Source organism: Ranitomeya imitator, chromosome 4 (genome assembly GCF_032444005.1).
Source record: "Ranitomeya imitator isolate aRanImi1 chromosome 4, aRanImi1.pri, whole genome shotgun sequence".
Lineage (NCBI taxonomy): Eukaryota > Metazoa > Chordata > Amphibia > Anura > Dendrobatidae > Ranitomeya > Ranitomeya imitator.
In genome coordinates, this window is record NC_091285.1 from 172,892,362 (window position 1) to 172,912,621 (window position 20,260).

Genomic DNA, 20,260 nt, shown 5'->3' on the forward strand with positions numbered 1-20,260 from the left:
AAAAAATGTATTTATTTCCATTTTCCCATTAGGGCTAGGGTTAGAGTTAGGGCTAGGGTTAGGGCTAGGGTTAGGGCTAGGGTTAGGGCTAGGGTTAGGATTAGGGTTAGGGCTAGGGTTAGGGCTACAGTTTGGGTTGGGGCTAAAGTTACAGTTAGGGTTTAGATTACATTTACGGTTGGGAATAGGGTTGGGATTAGGGTTAGGGGTGTGTCAGGGTTAGAGGTGTGGTTAGGGTTACTGTTGGGATTAGGGTTAGGGATGTGTTTGGATTAGGGTTTCAGTTATAATTGGGGGGTTTCCACTGTTTAGGCACATCAGGGGCTCTCCAAACGCGACATGGCGTCCGATCTCAATTCCAGCCAATTCTGCGTTGAAAAAGTAAAACAGTGCTTCTTCCCTTCCGAGCTCTCCTGTGTGCCCAAACAGGGGTTTACCCCAACATATGGGGTATCAGCGTGCTCAGGACAAATAGGACAACAACTTTTGGGGTCCAATTTCTCCTGCTACCCTTGGGAAAATACAAAACTCGGGGCTAAAACATATTTTTTGTGGGAAAAAAAAGATTTTTTATTTTCACGGCTCTGCGTTATAAACTGTAGTGAAACACTTGGGGGTTCAAAGTTCTCACAACACATCTAGATTAGTTCCCTGGGGGGTCTAGTTTCCAATATGGGGTCACTTGTGGGGGGTTTCTACTGTTTAGGTACATTAGGGGTTCTGCAAACGCAATGTGACGTCTGCAGACCATTCCATCTAAGTCTGCATTCCAAATGGCGCTCCTTCCCTTCCGAGCTCTGCCATGCGCTCAAACGTTGGTTTCCCCCAACATACGGGGTATCAGCGTACTCAGGACAAATTGGACAACAACTTTTGGGGTCGAATTTCTCCTCTTACCCTCGGGAAAATACAAAACTGGGGGCTAAAAAATAATTTTGGGGGGAAAGATTTTTTTTTTTTAATTTTCACGGCTCTGCGTTACAAACTGTAGTGAAACACTTGGGGGTTCAAAGCTATCACAACACATCTAGATGAGTTCCTTAGGGGGTCTAGTTTCCAAAATGGTGTCACTTGTGGGAGGTTTCTACTGTTTAGGTACATTAGGGGCTCTGCAAATGCAATGTGACACCTGCAGACCATTCCATCTAAGTCCTCATTCCAAATGGAGCTCCTTCCCTTCCGAGCCCTCCCATGCGCCCAAACAGTGGTTCCCCCCCACATATGGGGTATCAGCGCACTCAGGACAAATTGGACAACAAATTGTGGGGTCGAATTTCTCCTGTTACCCTCGGGAAAATACAAAACTGGGGGCTAAAAAATAATTTTTGTGGAAAAAAATTTGTTTTATTTTTACGGCTCTCCATTATAAACTTCTGTGAAGCCCTTGGTGGGTCAAAGCGCTCAGCACACATCTAGCTAAGTTCCTAAGGGGGTCTACTTTCCAAAATGGTGTCACTTGTGGGGGGTTTCTACTGTTTAGGTACATTAGGGGCTCTGCAAACGCAATGTGACACCTGCAGACCATTCCATCTAAGTCTGCATTCAAATGGCACTCCTTCCCTTCTGAGCCCTCCCATGTGCCCAAACAGTGGTTCCCCCCACATATGGTGTATCATCGCACTCAGGACAAATTGGGCAACAAATTTTGGGGTCCAATTTCTCCTGTTACCCTCAGGAAAATACAAAACTGGGGGCTAAAAAAATAATTTTTGTGGGAAAAAAATTTTGTTTTATTTTTACGGCTCTGCATTATAAACTTCTGTGAAGCACTTGGTGGGTCAAAGTGCTCACCACACCTCTAGATAAGTTCCTTAGGGGGTCTACTTTCCAAAATGGTGTCACTTGTGGGGGGTTTCAATGTTTAGGCACATCAGTGGCTCTTCAAACGCAACATGACGTCCCATCTCAATTCCTGTCAATTTTGCATTGAAAAGTCAAACGGCGCTCCTTCCCTTCCGAGCTCTCCCATCCGCCCAAACAGTGGTTTACCCCCACATATGGGCTATCAGCGTACTCAGGACAAATTGTACAACAACTTTTGGGGTCCAATTTCTTCTCTTACCCTTGGGAAAATAAAAAATTGGGGGCGAAAAGATAATTTTTGTGAAAAAATATGATTTTTTATTTTTACGGTTCTACATTATAAACTTCTGTGAAGCACTTGTTGGGTCAAAGTGCTCACCACACCTCTAGATAAGTTCCTTAGGGGGTCTACTTTCCAAAATGGTGTCACTTGTGGGGGGTTTCAATGTTTAGCCACATCAGGGGCTCTCCAAACGAAACATGGCGTCCCATCTCAATTCCAGTCAATTTTGCATTGAAAAGTCAAATGGCACTCCTTCGCATCCGAGCTCTGCCATGCGCCCAAACAGTGGTTTACCCCCACATGTGGGGTATTGGCATACTCAGGACAAATTGTACAACAATGTTTGGGGTCCATTTTCTCCTGTTACCCTTGGTAAAATAAAACAAATTGGAGCTGAATTAAATTTTTTTGTGAAAAAAAGTTAAATGTTCATTTTTATTTAAACATTCAAAAAATTCCTGTGAAGCACCAGAAGGGTTAATAAACTTCTTGAATATGGTTTTGAGCACCTTGAGGGGTGTAGTTTTTAGAATGGTGTCACACTTGGGTATTTTCTATCATATAGACCCCTCAAAATGACTTCAAATGAGATGTGGTCCCTAAAATAAAATGGTGTTGTAGAAATGAGAAATTGCTGGTCAACTTTTAACCCTTATAACTCCCTAACAAAAAAAAATTTTGGTTCCAAAATTGTGCTGATGTAAAGTAGACATGTGGGAAATGTTACTTATTAAGTATTTTGTGTGACATATCTCTGTGATTTCATTGCATAAAAATTCAAAGTTGGAAAATTGCGAAATTTTCATAATTTTCGCCAAATTTCCGTTTTTTTCACAAATAAACGCAGGTACTATCAAATAATTTTTACCATTGTCATGAAGTACAATATGTCACGAGAAAACAATGTCAGAATCACCAGGATCAATTGAAGCGTTCCAGAGTTATAACCTCATAAAGGGACAGTGGTCAGAATTGTAAAAATTGGCCCGGTCATTAACGTGCAAACCACCCTTGGGGGTAAAGGGGTTAAGCTATTGACCAGAGCCAGAAAAGTGCTCCAGCTTACTCAAACCCTCAGCACATTTCTTAACCATGAACAGAGAGGTGAGAAGCACTGGTAGTCTCCTGCATGTCCAACTGCAATAGTGCATGGGGCCCATTCTAATATGACAGGTAAAACTCCAAGAAAGGAGTTCTTCTCCCTTGTATGGGAGGTAGGTCACATCTGATACCTGCTAATGGTGCACGTGACCCAGTGGTAGGCAAGACATCAGTGACTCCATTTATTGATGCAGAAGTGAGTGGGGCCATAATACCCATTATTACGCTGTTCCTTTTTATCAATGCATTCATTCACTGATTCCACCTCCTCAGTTATTTCATGTGACCGCACGTGGACTTCTCCAGTAATTACAAGACTATGGTCTATGAAGTGAGTCACAATCACCAGAACTGCCTGGATGATGAAACTCAGAATTTACCACACTTCCGCATACATGCCCAAATTAACCCTCTGTCTCAATACAGACCTGAAAGATCCTGTATGTCCTATATTATAGCAATATGAGCAGTAGAGATTTATTCAGAAATTTGCACCATTTTCTGCTTCTGAGTCTTACAGAGACATACACAGTCATAAGAAAGCTCACAGCAGACCCAGATGCCGCATCCATCAAGAAATTTAGGACATATCCTGTCTGTCATAAAGCAAGTACAATTCAGCGAGTTCTCCGCCAATTGGGGTGCACACAGAAAAATAAATAAACCCCTCAATAGACACCCTTACATCCTTATACAGCAGAAGCGTCCCAGATTGGACAAACTATTTAAATCCCAGCCATTCAACTGAATGGCCAACCATGTAATACTTAAATGTATAGAACTGCCAGAGTAGGAGACTCCAGAGATTTTCCCTTTAAACACTAAGCATACCATCTCCAACATGCACCTTTGTGAGCCTGAAAAAGAACAAGGGCACAGTTATGTTACCAACTGATATCCCAATCAGGTTTCAGCTGGTACAAGACCCTAGTGGGCTCCAGCAAATCATGCCTAAAGACTGAAGGATGATAACTAAACCTCTTCCATCCCCGACCCATTTACCTTCTACAATTTTGCAATGTCCATTCTGCGCTCGAACTAATACTGCGCAGGGTCAGACACCCGAGGTCAGAAGCAACCTGATTGATTTACCCATTAGGATAGAACATCTATTTTTTGCTAATGAAAATCCGATAGAAAAAAAATGTACACAAGAACCAAAGATATAAAAAAATACAAATTTTATTTAAAAAGACAAAAACAGAAAATATAAAAAATACCAACATGTAGGCATTAAAAAGTGGGAAACCAAAGTTTGGCATAGGGACCCACCATGTTATCAACAAGAGGTACTATACAAGGACCAAACAAACCAATGTATTGCACATGATTACTCTCTAAGTCTAATGAGAACGTCTCTAAACATGAAACACTCATAGGAAGGGTTCCAATATAATGTGCAAATAATTACCTCTGGTGGGTGCCAACGCCTGCCCCTACGCACGTTTCGGCAAACAGCCTTCTTCTGGGGGTGGCATCATACCAGTAAGAGCAAGGTTATATCGTTTCCAACAACCAATCACGGATAACATAACAAATGAATACTAAACAATACAACATAACAAACCCTCTCTATGGCCGAGAACCCGCCGGGATTTGATACAGAGGTAATTATTTGCACATTATATTGGAACCCTTCCAATGATTGTTTCATGTTTAGAGATGTTCTCATTAGACTTAGAGAGTAATCATGTGCAATACATTGGTTTGTTTGGTCCTTGTATAGTACATCTTGTTGATAACATGGTGGGTCCCTATGCCAAACTTTGGTTTCCCACTTTTTAATGCCTACATGTTGGTATTTTTTTGCATTTTCTGTTTTTGTCTTTTTCAATAAAATTTTTATTTTTTATATCTTTGGTTCTTGTGTACACTTTTTTCTATCGGATTTTCATGAGGTTTTATACTGAACCGTTATTTAGTCCTATTTTTGTTAAATAGGTTTTGGTATCTACTTAGTTTATTTAGTTTTTTGCTTTATGTGTAGATATTCCTATTTTTTTTGATTCAACCCTTTTGCTTTCATCTATTTTTTGCTGTAAAATATGATAAAGGGGATCAGTTACTTTGAACAAAGCGAAAATAACTTCTGGAATATACATGACAACCCAAAAGATGAAGATTCTGAACCTCCAGTCAAAATTAACAAGGTCCAAATAAAAGAGCCACACGTTTTAGAAACTGAACAGTTTGTTTTTTATTGATGAAGTTACTCCTGCATTTTCTCAATGCTTTCTTCCTTGTATTTGCCCTTCTCTTTGCCAACCTGGCGAGACTTGGCCTTGCGTTCCAAGATCTTCTTGCGATCTTTGTCGAGCTTTAGTCTGGTGATCACCACCTGAGAGAAGAGTAGAAAAATGTATTTAGTGAAAATTGTCATAGTCAAACAGATGACTGTAAGACGTTTGTAGCTAGCGGAAAGAGCAGCAGCCAAAGTTTAGTAATCATAAGATATTAGCAATTATCATTTGGGCTTCCTCATCATGGTGAGCTATGCTGGTAATACTAAATGGATTGTAAAGAGGTTACTCAATAGTGGAGCACGTCAGAATTACATCTTTGAAGCCAAATATATGTCTACATAACCACTGCTGGTTTACTAGTGCTTTATATCACCTAACCCGAAACAAAAGAAAACAAAGCAAAACAGTATTTTCTCCCCTACACTGCATAACAGCAAAAATCGATGAGGAATGGAAACAAGTGAGTCTTAACCTGGGCAGCACGGTGGAGCAGTGGATAGCACAGCAGCCTTGCAGCGCTGGGGTCCTGGGTTCAAACCCCACCAAGGACAACATCTGCAAAGAGTTTGTATGTTCTCTCCGTGTTTGTGTGGGTTTCCTCCGGGTTCTCCGGTTTCCTCCCACATTCCAAAGACATACTGATAGGGAATTTAGATTGTGAGCCCCAACAGGGACAGCGATGATAATGTGTGCAACCTGTAAAGCGCTGCGGAATATGTTAGCGCCATACAAAAAGAAAAAAGAAAAAAAGAAAGAACATCTTTAAAGAATGCCAATATGCCTTTCAACGGTGGTCATTAAGGGGCCTTATTCCTCAGCGCCACATTTTAACAATGCTGAGGAAAAGAATAGCGCTACCTGGTGACCGTAATTCTATGCTTTACATGACAGCCGACACCCTGCAGTTTCAGCTGCTTTTGAAGCCGATTAACCTGTTAAATACTGATGTCAAACACGACAGCCATCAGACCCCCGCAATGAGAATTGAGGGTGCTAATGGTACCCTGAAGTCATGTGATGACCCCAGGGTACAGTGGCCTGCGAGATTCAGCTATAAGCAGGCAGTGTCACTCATTCACTAAGTAAAATAAAATATGGAAGAAAAGCAGACCACAAAGACGTGCACATGAATCACTAAAAGCATATTATTTATTCCGTATGACGAACACCAAAAAAAAACAAAAAACATTCCAAACGTGTTGCTAAATGTGGTATAACTGAATGTAATTCAACCTTCTACTGAAAACAATCGAAAAATGTAATGGACCCCAGAATGTTACCAGTAAAAACCTTCAGTTTATCTTGCACGATACCAGCCCCAGAAGAATTATAGGGGGTTCCCACTTTACTGGTACAACAAAGTCTCTGGAAGAGACATGGTGCCCACCCCCTCAAATAAAGTCCAGCGAATTCTGCACTCCCAAATCCAAAGGCCCACTCCTGAGCCCCACTGTGCCTAAATTACAGTAACGAAATCAGGAATAACCTTTCTACTTGATACCAAAGATAAAATACAGATTCGTTATATTGATATTTTCTGACCTTCAGGCTGTATAGCAGTCTATGTGTGGTATATTAAACTACAGTAAGCAGCCACGTTTGGCATTATTGTAATGGACAGAAGGCACAATTTACGGGTGCGTATCGCCAGGTGCACAAGCTGAGCACAATGTATGGGGGTGCTATCATAAATGGGGGCACAAAATATGGGTGCTAGACTGGCAGATTTGCAAATCTCCAGAAAAAAGCCTGATGTGGATGCTACTAAATAGTCACTGCAGCCGTAGATCAATTAATTGAGAGGCGCAATTTCCGCAGTGGGACCACTTTTTTTCTGCTGTTTTGGCACCTTTGGGTGTCTCCTGCAAACTAGTCCAGCAAAATCTGTGCTCCAAAAGCCAAATAAGGCGCCTTCCTTAGACATCAGCAAGTTCGGGAGAAATTGTGCAATAAATTGTGGGGTCTAGATTCACCAATAACCCTTGTGTACCTGACAAGTTTGCAGCAAATATAAAAATTACCTTTGTGCCACTACAATGTCAGATCTCCACGTCTCAATGTTATAAAATCCTGCGAGGAACCTATGTCTCAAAATAGTCACTACACCCCTACATGAATTCCTTAAGAAGTGAAGTTTCCACTATGGGGTCACCTGGGGAGGGTGTGGTGTGGTGGTTCCGCTGCTATGTAGCAGAGGCGATCGCATTGTGCCTGCTTCTAGCCTCCTATGGAGGATATTTAAGCATGGCAAAAGTAAAAAAAAAAAAAAAATATATATAAAAGTTTAAATCGCCCCCCTTTCGCCCCATTCAAAATAAATCAATACAAAAAAAAAAATAAAAAAATCAAACATACACATTCGGTATTGCCGCGTTCAGAATCGCCCGATCTATCAATAAAAAAAAGCATTAACCTGATCGCTAGACAGCGTAGCGAGAAAAAAATTCAAAATGCCAGAATTACGTTTTTTTGGTGGCCGCGACATTGAATTAAAATGCAATAACGGGCGATCAAAAGAACGTATCTGCACCAAAATGCTATCATTAAAAACGTCATCTCGACACGCAAAAAATAAGCCCTCACCCGACCCCAGATCACGAAAAATGGAGACGCTACGAGTATCGGAAAATGGCACAATTTTTTTTTTTTTTAGCAAAGTTTGGAATTTTTTTTCACCACTTAGATAAAAAATAACCCAGTCATGTTAGGTGTCTATGAACTCGTACTGACCTGGAGAATCATGATGGCAGGTCAGTTTTAGCATTTAGTGAACCTATCAAAAAAACCAAGCAAAAAACAAGTGTGGGATTGCACTTTTTTTTTTGCAATTTCACCGCACTTGGAATGTTTCCCATTTTCTAGTGCACAACATGGTAAAACCAATGATGTCGTTCAAAAGTACAACTCGTCCCGCAAAAAAAAAAAAAAAGTTATGGCTCTGGGAAGGAGGGGAGCGAAAAACGAACACGGAAAAACAGAAAATCACAAGGTCATGAAGGGGTTAATTTGGAGATTCTCATTTAACAGGAAACAGCAGAATTTATTACTACAGTATCAATGTAAAAAATAAACAAGGGTAGAACAGTGCAGAGGAGCGATGGCACTTCTGTCTCAGGGACACAGTGCTGATGTGGCCAAAGTAAAGATAGGATAATGAAGCGAGGAGGCAACGCTATCTCTACAGCGTATGCCCAGAGTCTAGAAGAACTCATTTCCATAAAGCAATTAAAGAGGACTTTTCCACAACAAGGCATCATCTATGAGGCATACAGGTATCATTCTTTTCAGTCTATAACCTGTATGCGGATATTAATTGGTCAATAGTGATGAGATTCTGCATTTAATCTATCTAAATTTACATTAGCTGGCAATTCTCGGTAGACTACATTTTCAAAGTGGGTCAAAATCAATGCACTCATTCTACTGGCCTTCTTACAGCAAGAGTTGTGGCAGGAAGGAGACTGTGCAGGCTGGTAACAATGGGACATCATTTATTGTATCAAACGGCTGCACGACCAGCTCTACCCTCACCTACTGTATCCTCACCAATCCTTTGTAGATTGTGAGCCCTCGCGGGCAGGGTCCTATCTCCTCCTGTGCCAATTGTGACTTGTATTGTTCAAGATTATTGTACATGTTTTTATTATGTATACCCCTCCTCACATGTAAAGCGCCATGGAATAAATGGCGCTATTATAATAAATAATAATTGTACCAATACAGTGCCATGATATTCCACAGCACTTTATAGACATGATCACTGTCCCCAAACAAAGCTCCCCATCAGTATATCCATGGAGTGTGGGAGGAAACTGGAGACAACTCATCCAAACACAGGGAAACATACAACTGCTTGCAGATTCTGTCCTTGTTGGGTAAGAACCCCAAGGAAACAGTTGCACCATGCCAAAGAGCCACAGTATAATGGTGGACACCATCCACATGAAGACCAGGTCTCCATGGGTGGTGGGCAAGGGCTTCTGGTGACTGCTCATAATAAACAGATTGGCAATGCTTTGCTTTAAATCCACCATTTCACATGCAACAGCCCCCTCGGGTCCTGCAGGATGCCCAATGTATTTCTGTAGGGTAGGGCCAGACAGCGCAGATTGCATTGCTCACAATCATAACAGTCAATGTGATCAAGAAGTGCACAGTGTGATCAGCTGACTGCACAGTTTTCGCACAAACCAACCTGCTTAGGCAGTGTAGGTTATCTGAATGTTGGTCACACCGGTCACTACCAGGAGTGTTTCACCTTAAAATTGCCTTATTAAAATTGTGTCATGCAGCGTGGTTGTGCATGCAGTCAACTGCACAGTTTTTATCCTGCTTCACCACTGCACTCCCTCGGCCTTACCAGAGCAACCATCGGCTTCATAATAATAATTAAAAAAAAAAAACATACGGTAAATTAAAAAAAAGTCACAATAAAAGCACTATGCATAGTTTTCCAGCAATTACCTGGCTGTGTTGCTTTCTAGCACATTCTCAGTATTACCAAACCTTTAGGTTTTCACAGTCACAACACACTTTCTGTAAACCTGACCAATACGCACCTTGCTGGGGTGAATACCAACATGAACAGTGGTGCCGTTGGCCTTCTCACGTTGCACACGTTCAATGTAGATCACATATTTCTTTCTGTACACCTGGACAACTTTACCAATTTGCTGGCCTTTGTAGTGTCCACGGACCACCTACAAAAATGTAAAAGCATTAGCGAGAAGTTCACATGCATTAAACAAGCACAGGACGAAAGAAACATGGCTGCTTGTTTCATCTGTTCATGAGGTGTAAAATCACAGGACAGTCACCGCTCCAAATCAGATGATTTCATCTACCTCCCCACAATAAGCCCATCATACACGGATATAGATGGGAACGTCTCAGGAGAGGGAACAGGGACCACGTTTACTGGTTTAGATCATAGTGTACACATGACTAAAAAAAAAACATAGTTTAAAGACCGATCGAGAGCTCAGGTAATATGCAGAGCATATAACCCTGCAGTATCACAGACTAGCTGGGGGCACTCGTGTAGGACACGTTTTACCATACTTCAATAATAGCTGGGAAGGTTTCCCAGCCTGGACGACCACTTAAAAACAGCATAGTGGGTGGGATTTTTAGAAATCCCATGTCCACAGCCGCCCGCGGAGACTGACATGCTGCACGTCTTTCCAGACCTCTGCATTATTGATTTCTCTTGGGGAAGAAAAAGTATTGGTTGTGGTAAATCTGAACGGTTCAGTGAGCACATGCGGATTCACCTGCATTCAATAGAAGCGCTTTGGACACAGTGAACATACGTTCAAAGCTCTGTTTGTTGCAGATCGTGGGCACACGGCCTTATGGTCCTGGTTGTGCAGCTACTGGGAGGCAGCAGCTCTAGCAGTAATCTGCCAGCTGTGAGAAGGATGAGGATACATCTGTAAGTTTAGGTCAATCAGGACAAATCACCTACTCAATATAAGGAAAACTAACAGAATCCGCCACCCTTGTGCTGTCTTTAATTCATTTATATCTCAGCAGGCCAGGATTTCTAAAACACCCTTTTTTAATGGTTCCTCTCCATATGCTAATCGGTGCCTCCAGTCCACACAACCAGCTGTCTCTTCAGATTGTTTGACGTGGCTGACATCATCCACACAGTCCATTATACCTGTGCAGGATTTATTCCCCACTGTGCAGGTGCGAGTTAAGGTACCTTCACACAACGATATCGCTAGCGATCCGTGACGTTGCAGCGTCCTGGCTAGCGATATCGTTGTGTTTGACACGCAGCAGCGATCAGGCCCCTGCTGTGATGTCGCAGGTCGGAGCAGAAAGTCCAGAGCTTTATTTCGTCGCTGGACCTCCTGCAGACATCACTGAATCGGCGTGTGTGACGCCGATTCAGCGATGTCTTCACTGGTAACCAGGGTAAACATCGGGTTACTAAGCGCAGGGCCGCGCTTAGTAACCCGATGTTTACCCTGGTTACCAGTGTAAACGTAAAAAAACAAACAAAAAAAACTACATACTTACCTTCCGCTGTCTGTCCTCCGGCGCTCTGCTTCTCTGCACTGTGAGCGTCGGCCAGCCGGAAAGCAGAGCACAGTGGTGACATCACCACTGTGCTTTCCGGCTGGCGCTCACAGTCAGTGCAGAGAAGCAGAGCGCCGGGGGACAGACAGCGGAAGGTAAGTATGTAGTTTTTTTTTTTTTACGTTTACGCTGGTAACCAGGGTAAACATCGGGTTACTAAGCGCGACCCTGCGCTTAGTAACCCGATGTTTACCCTGGTTACCAGGGGACCGTCATCGTTGGTCGCTGGAGAGCTGTCTGTGTGACAGCTCTCCAGCGACGCTGCAGCGATCGGGATCGTTGTCTGGATCGCTGCAGCGTCGCTTAATGTGACAGTACCTTTAGACTATCAGATGACCTCAGCCACCTCAATCAAAGCGGGAGAAGGTGATTACGGGAACAGATCGTTCCAAGCATAATAAAGAGTCGCCCATGAGACCGCTCAGCACAGATCTGCATATAGAGGACAATTAGAAAAGGCATGCTCTTAGTTATGCAGGGTAGCTGTCATTTATGAAGGGGCACATGAGTGTTATTAAAGACCGTACAAGGGTGGCAGACAGCAAACAAGCAAAGAAGGAGAAAGGAGCACGACGCTTCATTATACAGTGATTAAAGGGTTGACACTGTTCAGCAATTTGCCCCATAGCGTAAAAGTGTATAAAAAGGCCAGTGATGTCCTTCTCAGAGTTCAGTACTGTCTGATACAGGCAGCACGAGTCACTGAGCTTAGTTATTGGCTGATGTGCAGGGTAGACCATTCCTGTGATGGCTTCAATGGTCTCACCTACAGGCCCCCCAACAATAATGAGACTGCACCAATGGCCTCACTACAGGCCCCCCAACATTCCTGTGATTGTATCAATGGCCCCACTAGAGGCGCCCCACTACAGGCCCCCCACCAATAATGAGACTGCACCAATGGCCTCACTACAGGCCCCCCACCATTCCGGTGATGGCTTCAATGGTCTCACCTACAGGCCCCCCACTATTCCTGTGATTGTATCAATGGCCTCACCTACAGGCCCCCCACCAAAAATGAGACTGCATCAATGGCCCCACCACAGGCCCCCCATCATTCCTGTGATTCTATCAATGGCTTCACCTACAGGCTCCCCCCCGCCCATCATTCCTGTGATTGTATCAATGGCCCCACTACAGGCCCCCCACCAATAATGAGACTGCACCAATGGCCCCACTACAGGCCGCCCATCATTCCTGTGACTATCAATGGCCTCACCTACAGGCCCCCCACCATCTATCAATGGCTTCACCTACAGGCCCCCCTATCATTCCTGTGACTATCAATGGCCTCACCTACAGGCCCCCCACCATCTATCAATGGCCTCACCTCCAGGCCCCCCCCCATCATTCCTGTGACTATCAATGGCTTCACCTACAGGCCCCCTATCATTCCTGTGACTATCAATGGCCTCACCTACAGGCCCCCCACCATTCCTGTGACTATCAATGGCCTCACCTCCAGGCCCCCCCCATCATTCCTGTGACTATCAATGGCCTCACCTCCAGGCCCCCCCCATCATTCCTGTGACTATCAATGGCCTCACCTCCAGGCCCCCCCATCATTCCTGTGACTATCAATAGCCTCACCTCCAGGCCCCCCATCATTCCTGTAATTGTATAAATGGCCTCACCTACAGGCCCCCACCAATAATGAGACTGCATCAATGGTCTTATGTACAAGACCCCACCATTCCTGAGAACGAAGTCTTTGCTATGAAGGGGCAGGAGCACTAGATTCTCCTCTTTCCCGGTATCTCCGGCAGTGCGTACATCCCAGCGATACGCCATCATTGTACCCCCCTAGAACAGCCATTCCCACACCAGGGTGGCGCTTACCTGGACCTCATCGTCCTTGCGGATGGGCATGGAGCGGACGCTGTACTTCTGCCTCAGCTCCTTGGACAGGGGGGAGGACATGATCTTCCTGCGCACATGAGAGGGGGCATTGAAGTGCCTCTTACGGTTCTTGCTGCGGTCTGAGGTGACGAACGGGTTGAACTTCATGGTGACTGAGGAAATAAGGGACATGAAGACATCAGCGGAGACCACCATAGTGATACAGGCTCAGCACCGGCCCGCGGCCACCACACCGGGCCGGCACACACTCCGAGCATGCGTGCTCACAGCGGCGGCGCTCCCTGCATTCCCAGAGCCCGTCTTCCTCCTCACACACAACACGGGTTACACAACCATCACAGGCCGCTAGCCGTGTATGTCACACACCGGCGGCCCGCTCCATTCACCCACAGCTCCCCTACAGTCCCCTCGCCACTACATAGTTTCCACCCGAACACCGGAGCCGCCGCGGCCACACTCTGAGACCATGACGAGGAGCAAAGCGCGCGCTGCGGGCGAGGATTGCGGCGGATTACACTTCACTTCGCCTCCAGAGCTCCTTACCCTGCTGCACGGACCACTATGGCCGCCGGAAAAGAGAAAGAGCAACAACTTCCGCTCACATTAGTCAACTATAGAACTCACGCGAGACATGGGAACATCTGCGGAAAGGAGGCCGGAATATGGTGACCCCTGGTGGCCCCAGGGAGAAGCGCAGAGCTGTAGCTGCGCGCACCTGGCGCATGCGCAGTAGCTAGGGCTACTGCGCGCCGCGCTGCACGGGCGCGCGCACCAGGCGCATGCGCAGTAGCTGCGCGCCGCCCGAGGCTGTAATAGCTGGTGGGCGGGTGCTCTCCCAGCGAAACACGCCCCAACCCCCTTCTCCCGCCTTCTCGTTTTGGCGGCATGCCAAAACAGCTAGTGATGGGACTTCGGGGTTTTTTTGGGGAATCGGCTCTTTCGGCTCGGCTCAGCAAGAAGAGCCGGCTCTTTCGGCTCTTGAATCGGCTCTTCAGTAATCTCACCAAAATAATGACACAAAACCTTCTAGTTAACAGATTAACAGTGTTTATATTATTTTTCATTATAAGAACATCAATCAAATGCAAAAAATATGCAAAACAGCAGTATAACTTAACAGTGAAACATTTTTAGAAGGTCATTAGGACAAATTGGCATTAAGAAACACTAAGTGCCTCAGTTTGGACGGGCTGATCCGGTTTCTTCTCTCTGTGATTATCTGCCCTGTTTTGGAGAAAATTCTCTCTGAAGGGACTGATGTTTTCTAGGTACTAGTTTTTGGTCTAAGGCTACGTTCACATTAGCGTCATGCGATGCAGCGTCGTCGACGCACAACGACGCATGCGTCATGCGCCCCTATCTTTATCATTGGGGACGCATGCGTTGCGTTGTCGTGCGCTTTTGTAAAAACGCACGACGCATGCGTCGTTTCACCGCACCTGGGTGGCGTCGGAGACGCTACTAACTGATGCCTGAGGGGTGGCTGTAGACGCTGCAGCAGCAGTACCAGTAGATGATGTACTGGGGGTCACCGTCACATGGTCTGGAGCAGATACCTGCGTGCTATCTTCAATAGGCACTGTAGGAAACAGCGGACACTGCTACCAGTATTAACTCTTTAGGGGGGTGCCAACACTGCTACCAGTATTAACCCTTTGGGGGGGGAGAGGGCGCAGGGGGGCTCAGAGAGGGGGGCAGGGCGTGTGGGGGGTCAAGACTGCGAACACTGCTACCGGTATTAACTCTTTTGGGGTGGGGGGGGTCAGACTGCAAACACTGCTACCGGTATTGACCCTTTAGGGGGTGCCAACACTGCCGACGCGCAATTCCCGCATTTCTGCCGGCGCGCATTCAAGAGCGCAGTTGTGCCCTTTGGCGCGCATTTCGAATGTAAGGAAGCGCGCATTCAGGATCGCGGATCCGTATTCTGCCTGTAGTAATCTGTTGCGTTTATTCCCAGCGGATCCGTATTCTGCCTGTAGTTACCTTTTGCCTTTATTCCCAGCGGATCCGTATTCTGCCTGTAGTAATCTGTTGCCTTTATTCCCAGCGGATCCGTATTCTGCCTGTAGTTACCTTTTGCCTTTATTCCCAGCGGATCCGTATTCTGCCTGTAGTAATCTGTTGCCTTTATTCCCAGCGGATCCGTATTCTGCCTGTAGTTACCTTTTGCCTTTATTCCCAGCGGATCCGTATTCTGCCTGTAGTAATCTGTTGCCTTTATTCCCAGCGGATCCGTATTCTGCCTGTAGTTACCTTTTGCCTTTATTCCCAGCGGATCCGTATTCTGCCTGTAGTAAGCTGTTGCCTTTATTCCCAGGTGTTGCATCTCCTGGAACGTGTGGTTTTGCCAGAGCTGCTGATTCAGTTAGCAACATTGGGTATTTCGGAGACTGTGGATGACCTGAAAAGTCAGGTAATGCCATGTACAAGCAGTGGTGTCCTTCTCTATGTATCTATGATATTTTTTGGTGAGTGACCAGATGTCTCCTGATTGTAGGCAACTTTGAGGACTTGTATCTTCAAGCATCACCTGGATTTCGGACACAACCGCCAGTCGTACAACGCTGTTGCGCATATTCCCGATCACAGCAGGTGAGATGGAGGTCTGATTACTCGTGGAGTGGGGTACAGTGCTGACAGCTCGTGGTGTGGGGTGCAGGGCTGACAGCTCGTGGTGTGGGGTGCAGGGCCGACAGCTCGTGATGTGGGGTGCAGGGCCGACAGCTCGTGCTGTGGGGTGCAGGGCCGACAGCTCGTGGTGTGAGGTGCAGGGCCGACAGCTCGTGATGTGGGGTGCAGGGCCGACAGCTCGTGGTGTGAGGTGCAGGGCCAACAGCTCGTGATGTGGGGTGCAGGGCCAACAGCTCGTGGTGTGGGGTGCAGGGCCGACAGCTCATGCTGTGGGGTGCAGGGCCGACAGCTCGTGCTGTGGGGTGCAGGGCCGACAGCTCGTGCTCTGGGGTGCAGGGCCGACAGCTCGTGCTCTGGGGTGCAGGGCCGACAGCTCGTGCTCTGGGGTGCAGGGCCGACAGCTCGTGGTGTGAGGTGCAGGGCTGACAGCTCGTGCTCTGGGGTGCAGGGCCGACAGCTCGTGCTCTGGGGTGCAGGGTCGACAGCTCGTGCTGTGGGGTGCAAGGCCGACAGCTCTTGGTGTGGGGCGGAGGTGTGTACGTTGTGCCTGAGCCTTAGACCCCAGCGTATGCTCCATACATGGCCAAATGGAGGATGGAAGCATATCTTTTTAGTGACAGGCCATGATCATGAGCCGCTCCGTACACCGGCTCCTGGCCTGTAACTTACATGCACCTCAATGGTTGGGAATGTATTAAAGGCACCGCAGGAAATAGCAATGGGCAGTAATCTCACAGTGACCCCACTTGTTAAAGTGAACCTGTCACGTCGGTTTGCCCCTGTAAGCTGCGGCCACCACTTTTCAGGGCTTATATACAGTATTCTATAATGCTATAGATAAGCCCCCGGTCCAATCTGAAATAGAAGAAAAACAAGTTTTATTATACTCACGCTGGGGCGGTCGGTTCCGATGGGCGTCTCAGGTCCAGGTCCTGCGCCTCCCATCTTCATGCGATGACGTCCTCCTCCTTGCTTTGTGTCGCGGCTCCTGCGCAGGCGTACTTATCTGCCCTGTTGAGGGCAGAGTAAATTACAGCAGTGCACAGGTGCCTGGAAAGGTCAGAGAGTCCCAGAGACTGCAGTACTTTGCTCTGCCCTCAACAGGGCAGACCAGTACAGCTGCGCAGGAGACACGACACGAAGCAAGGAAGAGGAAGTCATCGTATGAAGATGGGAGGCTCCGGACCGCGATGCCCATCGAACGGGACAGCCCCTCCCTCGCGGGTGAGTATCATCTTGTTTTTCTTCTATTTCAGGGTAGATCGGAGGCTTATCTACAGCATTACAGAATACTGTAGATTAGCCGTGAAAGGCAGTGGCCGCAGCTTAGGCCTCTTTCACACTTCCATCTTTGAGCTCCCGTCACAATCCGTCGATTTTTGAAAAAACAGGATCCAGCAAATTTTTCTGCTGGATCCTGTTTTCCTCATAGACTTGTATTAGCGACGGATTGTGACGGATGGCCTTCCATTTCATCGTGCACTGGATCTGTCGGAAAATTGCTGTCCGTTGGGTTGAGAAAACGTTCAGAGGAACGTTATTTCTGCACGTCGTAAAATCGCTCAGCGACGGGTTCTGCGCTGTCCATCGTTGGCTATAATGGAAGCCTATGGACGCAGGATCCGTCGCTGACCGTCAAAAGCAGGAATCCAGCGACGGATCCCGTCTTTTGAAACTGATCATGCGTGGAAGAATTTCCCGTGAGGGAAATTGTCTCTCGCTCTCTCTCTTTTTACTATTGATGTTGCCTATGCAGTATCAATAGTAAAAAGATATCATGTTACAAATATTAAAAAAAATTTTTTTAAAAATCGCAATATTCTTACCTTCCGGTATCCCGCGCAGCGTTACCGATGCTCCCGATGCCGCCGGCATCTTCCGTTTCTAGTAATGCATTGCAAAATGATACGATGACCTCGCGATCTTGCAAGACCGCTAGGTCTTTTGGGTTATTGCCGCAATGCATAACTGGGAACGCTAGCTGCCGGGAGCATCGGTAACGCTGTGCGGGATGCCGGAAGGTAAGAATATTGCGATTTTTTTTTTTTTTTTCCCTTTTTCACCTGGGTTGTGTTGTGTATTCGTTTTTGCAGCAGAAAACTGCTGCGAAGACGCATACACAACAGGTGCACATAGCCTCGACGGGTCTGTCAGGAAAACAGGCCCAGTGCACACGTTTTCCACAATCTGCACAGGATCCGTCATTTCAACTTCTTGACGGATCCTGTGCAGATTTGGAAGACGGAAGTGTGAAAGAAGCCTTCCAGGGCCAAAACGACGTGACAGGTTCCCTTTAACCCTCACTTAGCCAGAGTAGGTGCCCAGTTACATGCTGTGGGAGTGCTGGAATATTAGGGGCTGGTTGTTTCCTCATCCCCCGTCCCCCATTTTTGCAGACAGCTGGATTGCCTTCGGCAGCTAGTCATCATCCTGTGTGAACGTTCAGAGCTCCATGAACTTGTGGAATTCCCTTACGTGAATTTACAGTGAGGTGAGCGTCGCCCGGCCGGAGCCATCGTCTTCTCACCGAACCGGCTAGAATCGGGCCACAATCTAGTATATATATATATATATATATATATATATATATATAAAATCTCTTAATATTTCATAGATAGCAGAAAAGCTGGTAATTCAATTGTCGGGTTCTGCATAATTATTACAGAAGCCGACAGGATGTGAGACATGGTTTACATACAGTGAACCATTGCATATCCGTTAGATTTTTATATGTCCCTCACTAGTAGTGTTAGTAGTGTGTGTGTGTGAAAAATTTTGGAGCTGTAGGTGTTAAATTAAAGGATTAATACACACAACAGTATCACGGACCTGCTTGTTGTGTTCCTTGGTCTTCATGATGCTCTCTGTGCTTCACACAGAACCCTGAGACTATCACAGAGCAGGTGCATTTATACGGAGACTTGATTACACACAGGTGGATTATATTTATCATCATTAGGCATTTAGGACAACATTGGATCATTCAGAGATCCACAATGAACTTCTGGAGTGAGTTTGCTGCACTGAAAGTAAAGGGGCCGAATAATATTGCACGCCCCACTTTTCAGTTTTTAAATTTCCACAAAAATTTTAAATAACCAATACATTTCGTTCAACTTCACAATTGTGTTCCACGTGTTGCTGATTCTTCACCAAAAATTTGCATTTGGTATCTTTGTGTTTGAAGCATGATATGTGGGAAAAGGTTGAAAAGTTCCAGGGGGCCGAATACTTTCGCAAAGCACTATATATATATTTATATTATACGCATACTATGTGTATATTTCTATTCTATTTATTGTATTGTAACCTGCCAGTGTGATTTTACTGTATGCGCACAGGAATTGCCAGCTGTTCTATCTATTGTCACGATTCACACCGTGACCGTCACCCCTACGTCATGGGTCGGGGTGACTTTAGGCCAACAGACAGCTATCACATGTGCAGGGGGGCTTATCTTAGTTATCCCTCCACTCCACAATGTGATGAAACAACACACACAAGGCTATTGACCTCTTAGTTTACAGCAGGGGCTTATATTAGGTATCCCACTGCTCTTCAATATACCACGAACTGCAGGGATTTATGTATATCCCGCTTACAGTTCCACTCAACACTTGCAGCTCTCTGGCGCCCCCCTTACTCTCAGGTCAGATTAGGTACAGCACCCTGGGTAATTAGTCGCCAGACAGGCTGCCTGCTATGTACTGGCTATTGGGCACGCTGCAGCGAAGCGATAAACTACTCCCACTCAGGCAGGAACAATAAATATCAACGCCGCAGTCGCTACAACATCACCCCAAAAGCCTGCACACGGTCGCTGCCACCAGCTTCGATTAAACGAGTCCAAAGCTAACCCAAAACAGTAGCGTAATTCCCTTCAGAAGACTTAGGGTACGTTTTTTGTTATGATCAGGTGACCTTGGAGCAGCATGAAAACTTTCACTGGAGTAGGTGGTAACTATACTGACCGCAAACCCTGATCTTATCACCGCAACTAGAAGTTGCCGTGGGGTGTGCCTAACAAAACCTAGACACCTCGACACAGCCGGAGGACTAAATACCCCTATAGATGGAAATAGGAATTTCTACCTTGCCTCAGAGCAGAACCCCAAAGGATAGGCAGCCCCCCACAAATATTGACTGTGAGTAGTAGAGGAAAAGACACACGTAGGCAGAAAACAGGATTTAGCAAATGAGGCACACACTAGCTAAATAGGAAAGGATAGGACAGGATGCTAAGCGG

The 20,260-nt window shown here is 46.0% G+C and overlaps 1 protein-coding gene across 2 annotated transcripts; it reads right to left on the minus strand.

Annotated features, from left to right (window-relative positions):
- Positions 1-5,359: 5,359 nt before the first annotated feature.
- Positions 5,360-14,024, minus strand: RPL26L1 (ribosomal protein L26 like 1). 2 transcript variants are annotated; one of them, XM_069764099.1, is made up of 4 exons: positions 14,005-14,024; positions 13,360-13,532; positions 9,990-10,130; positions 5,360-5,525 (listed from the first exon to the last, which is right to left on the minus strand). In XM_069764099.1, exons 2-4 carry the CDS (start codon positions 13,525-13,527, stop codon positions 5,397-5,399), a joined length of 438 nt encoding a protein of 145 aa, XP_069620200.1. In that variant the 5' UTR covers positions 13,528-13,532; positions 14,005-14,024; the 3' UTR covers positions 5,360-5,396. The 2 variants fall into 2 exon arrangements, with proteins under 2 accessions (XP_069620200.1, XP_069620201.1); XM_069764100.1 differs by having other exon boundaries at positions 13,924-14,016.
- Between the last annotated feature and the right edge of the window lie 6,236 nt (positions 14,025-20,260).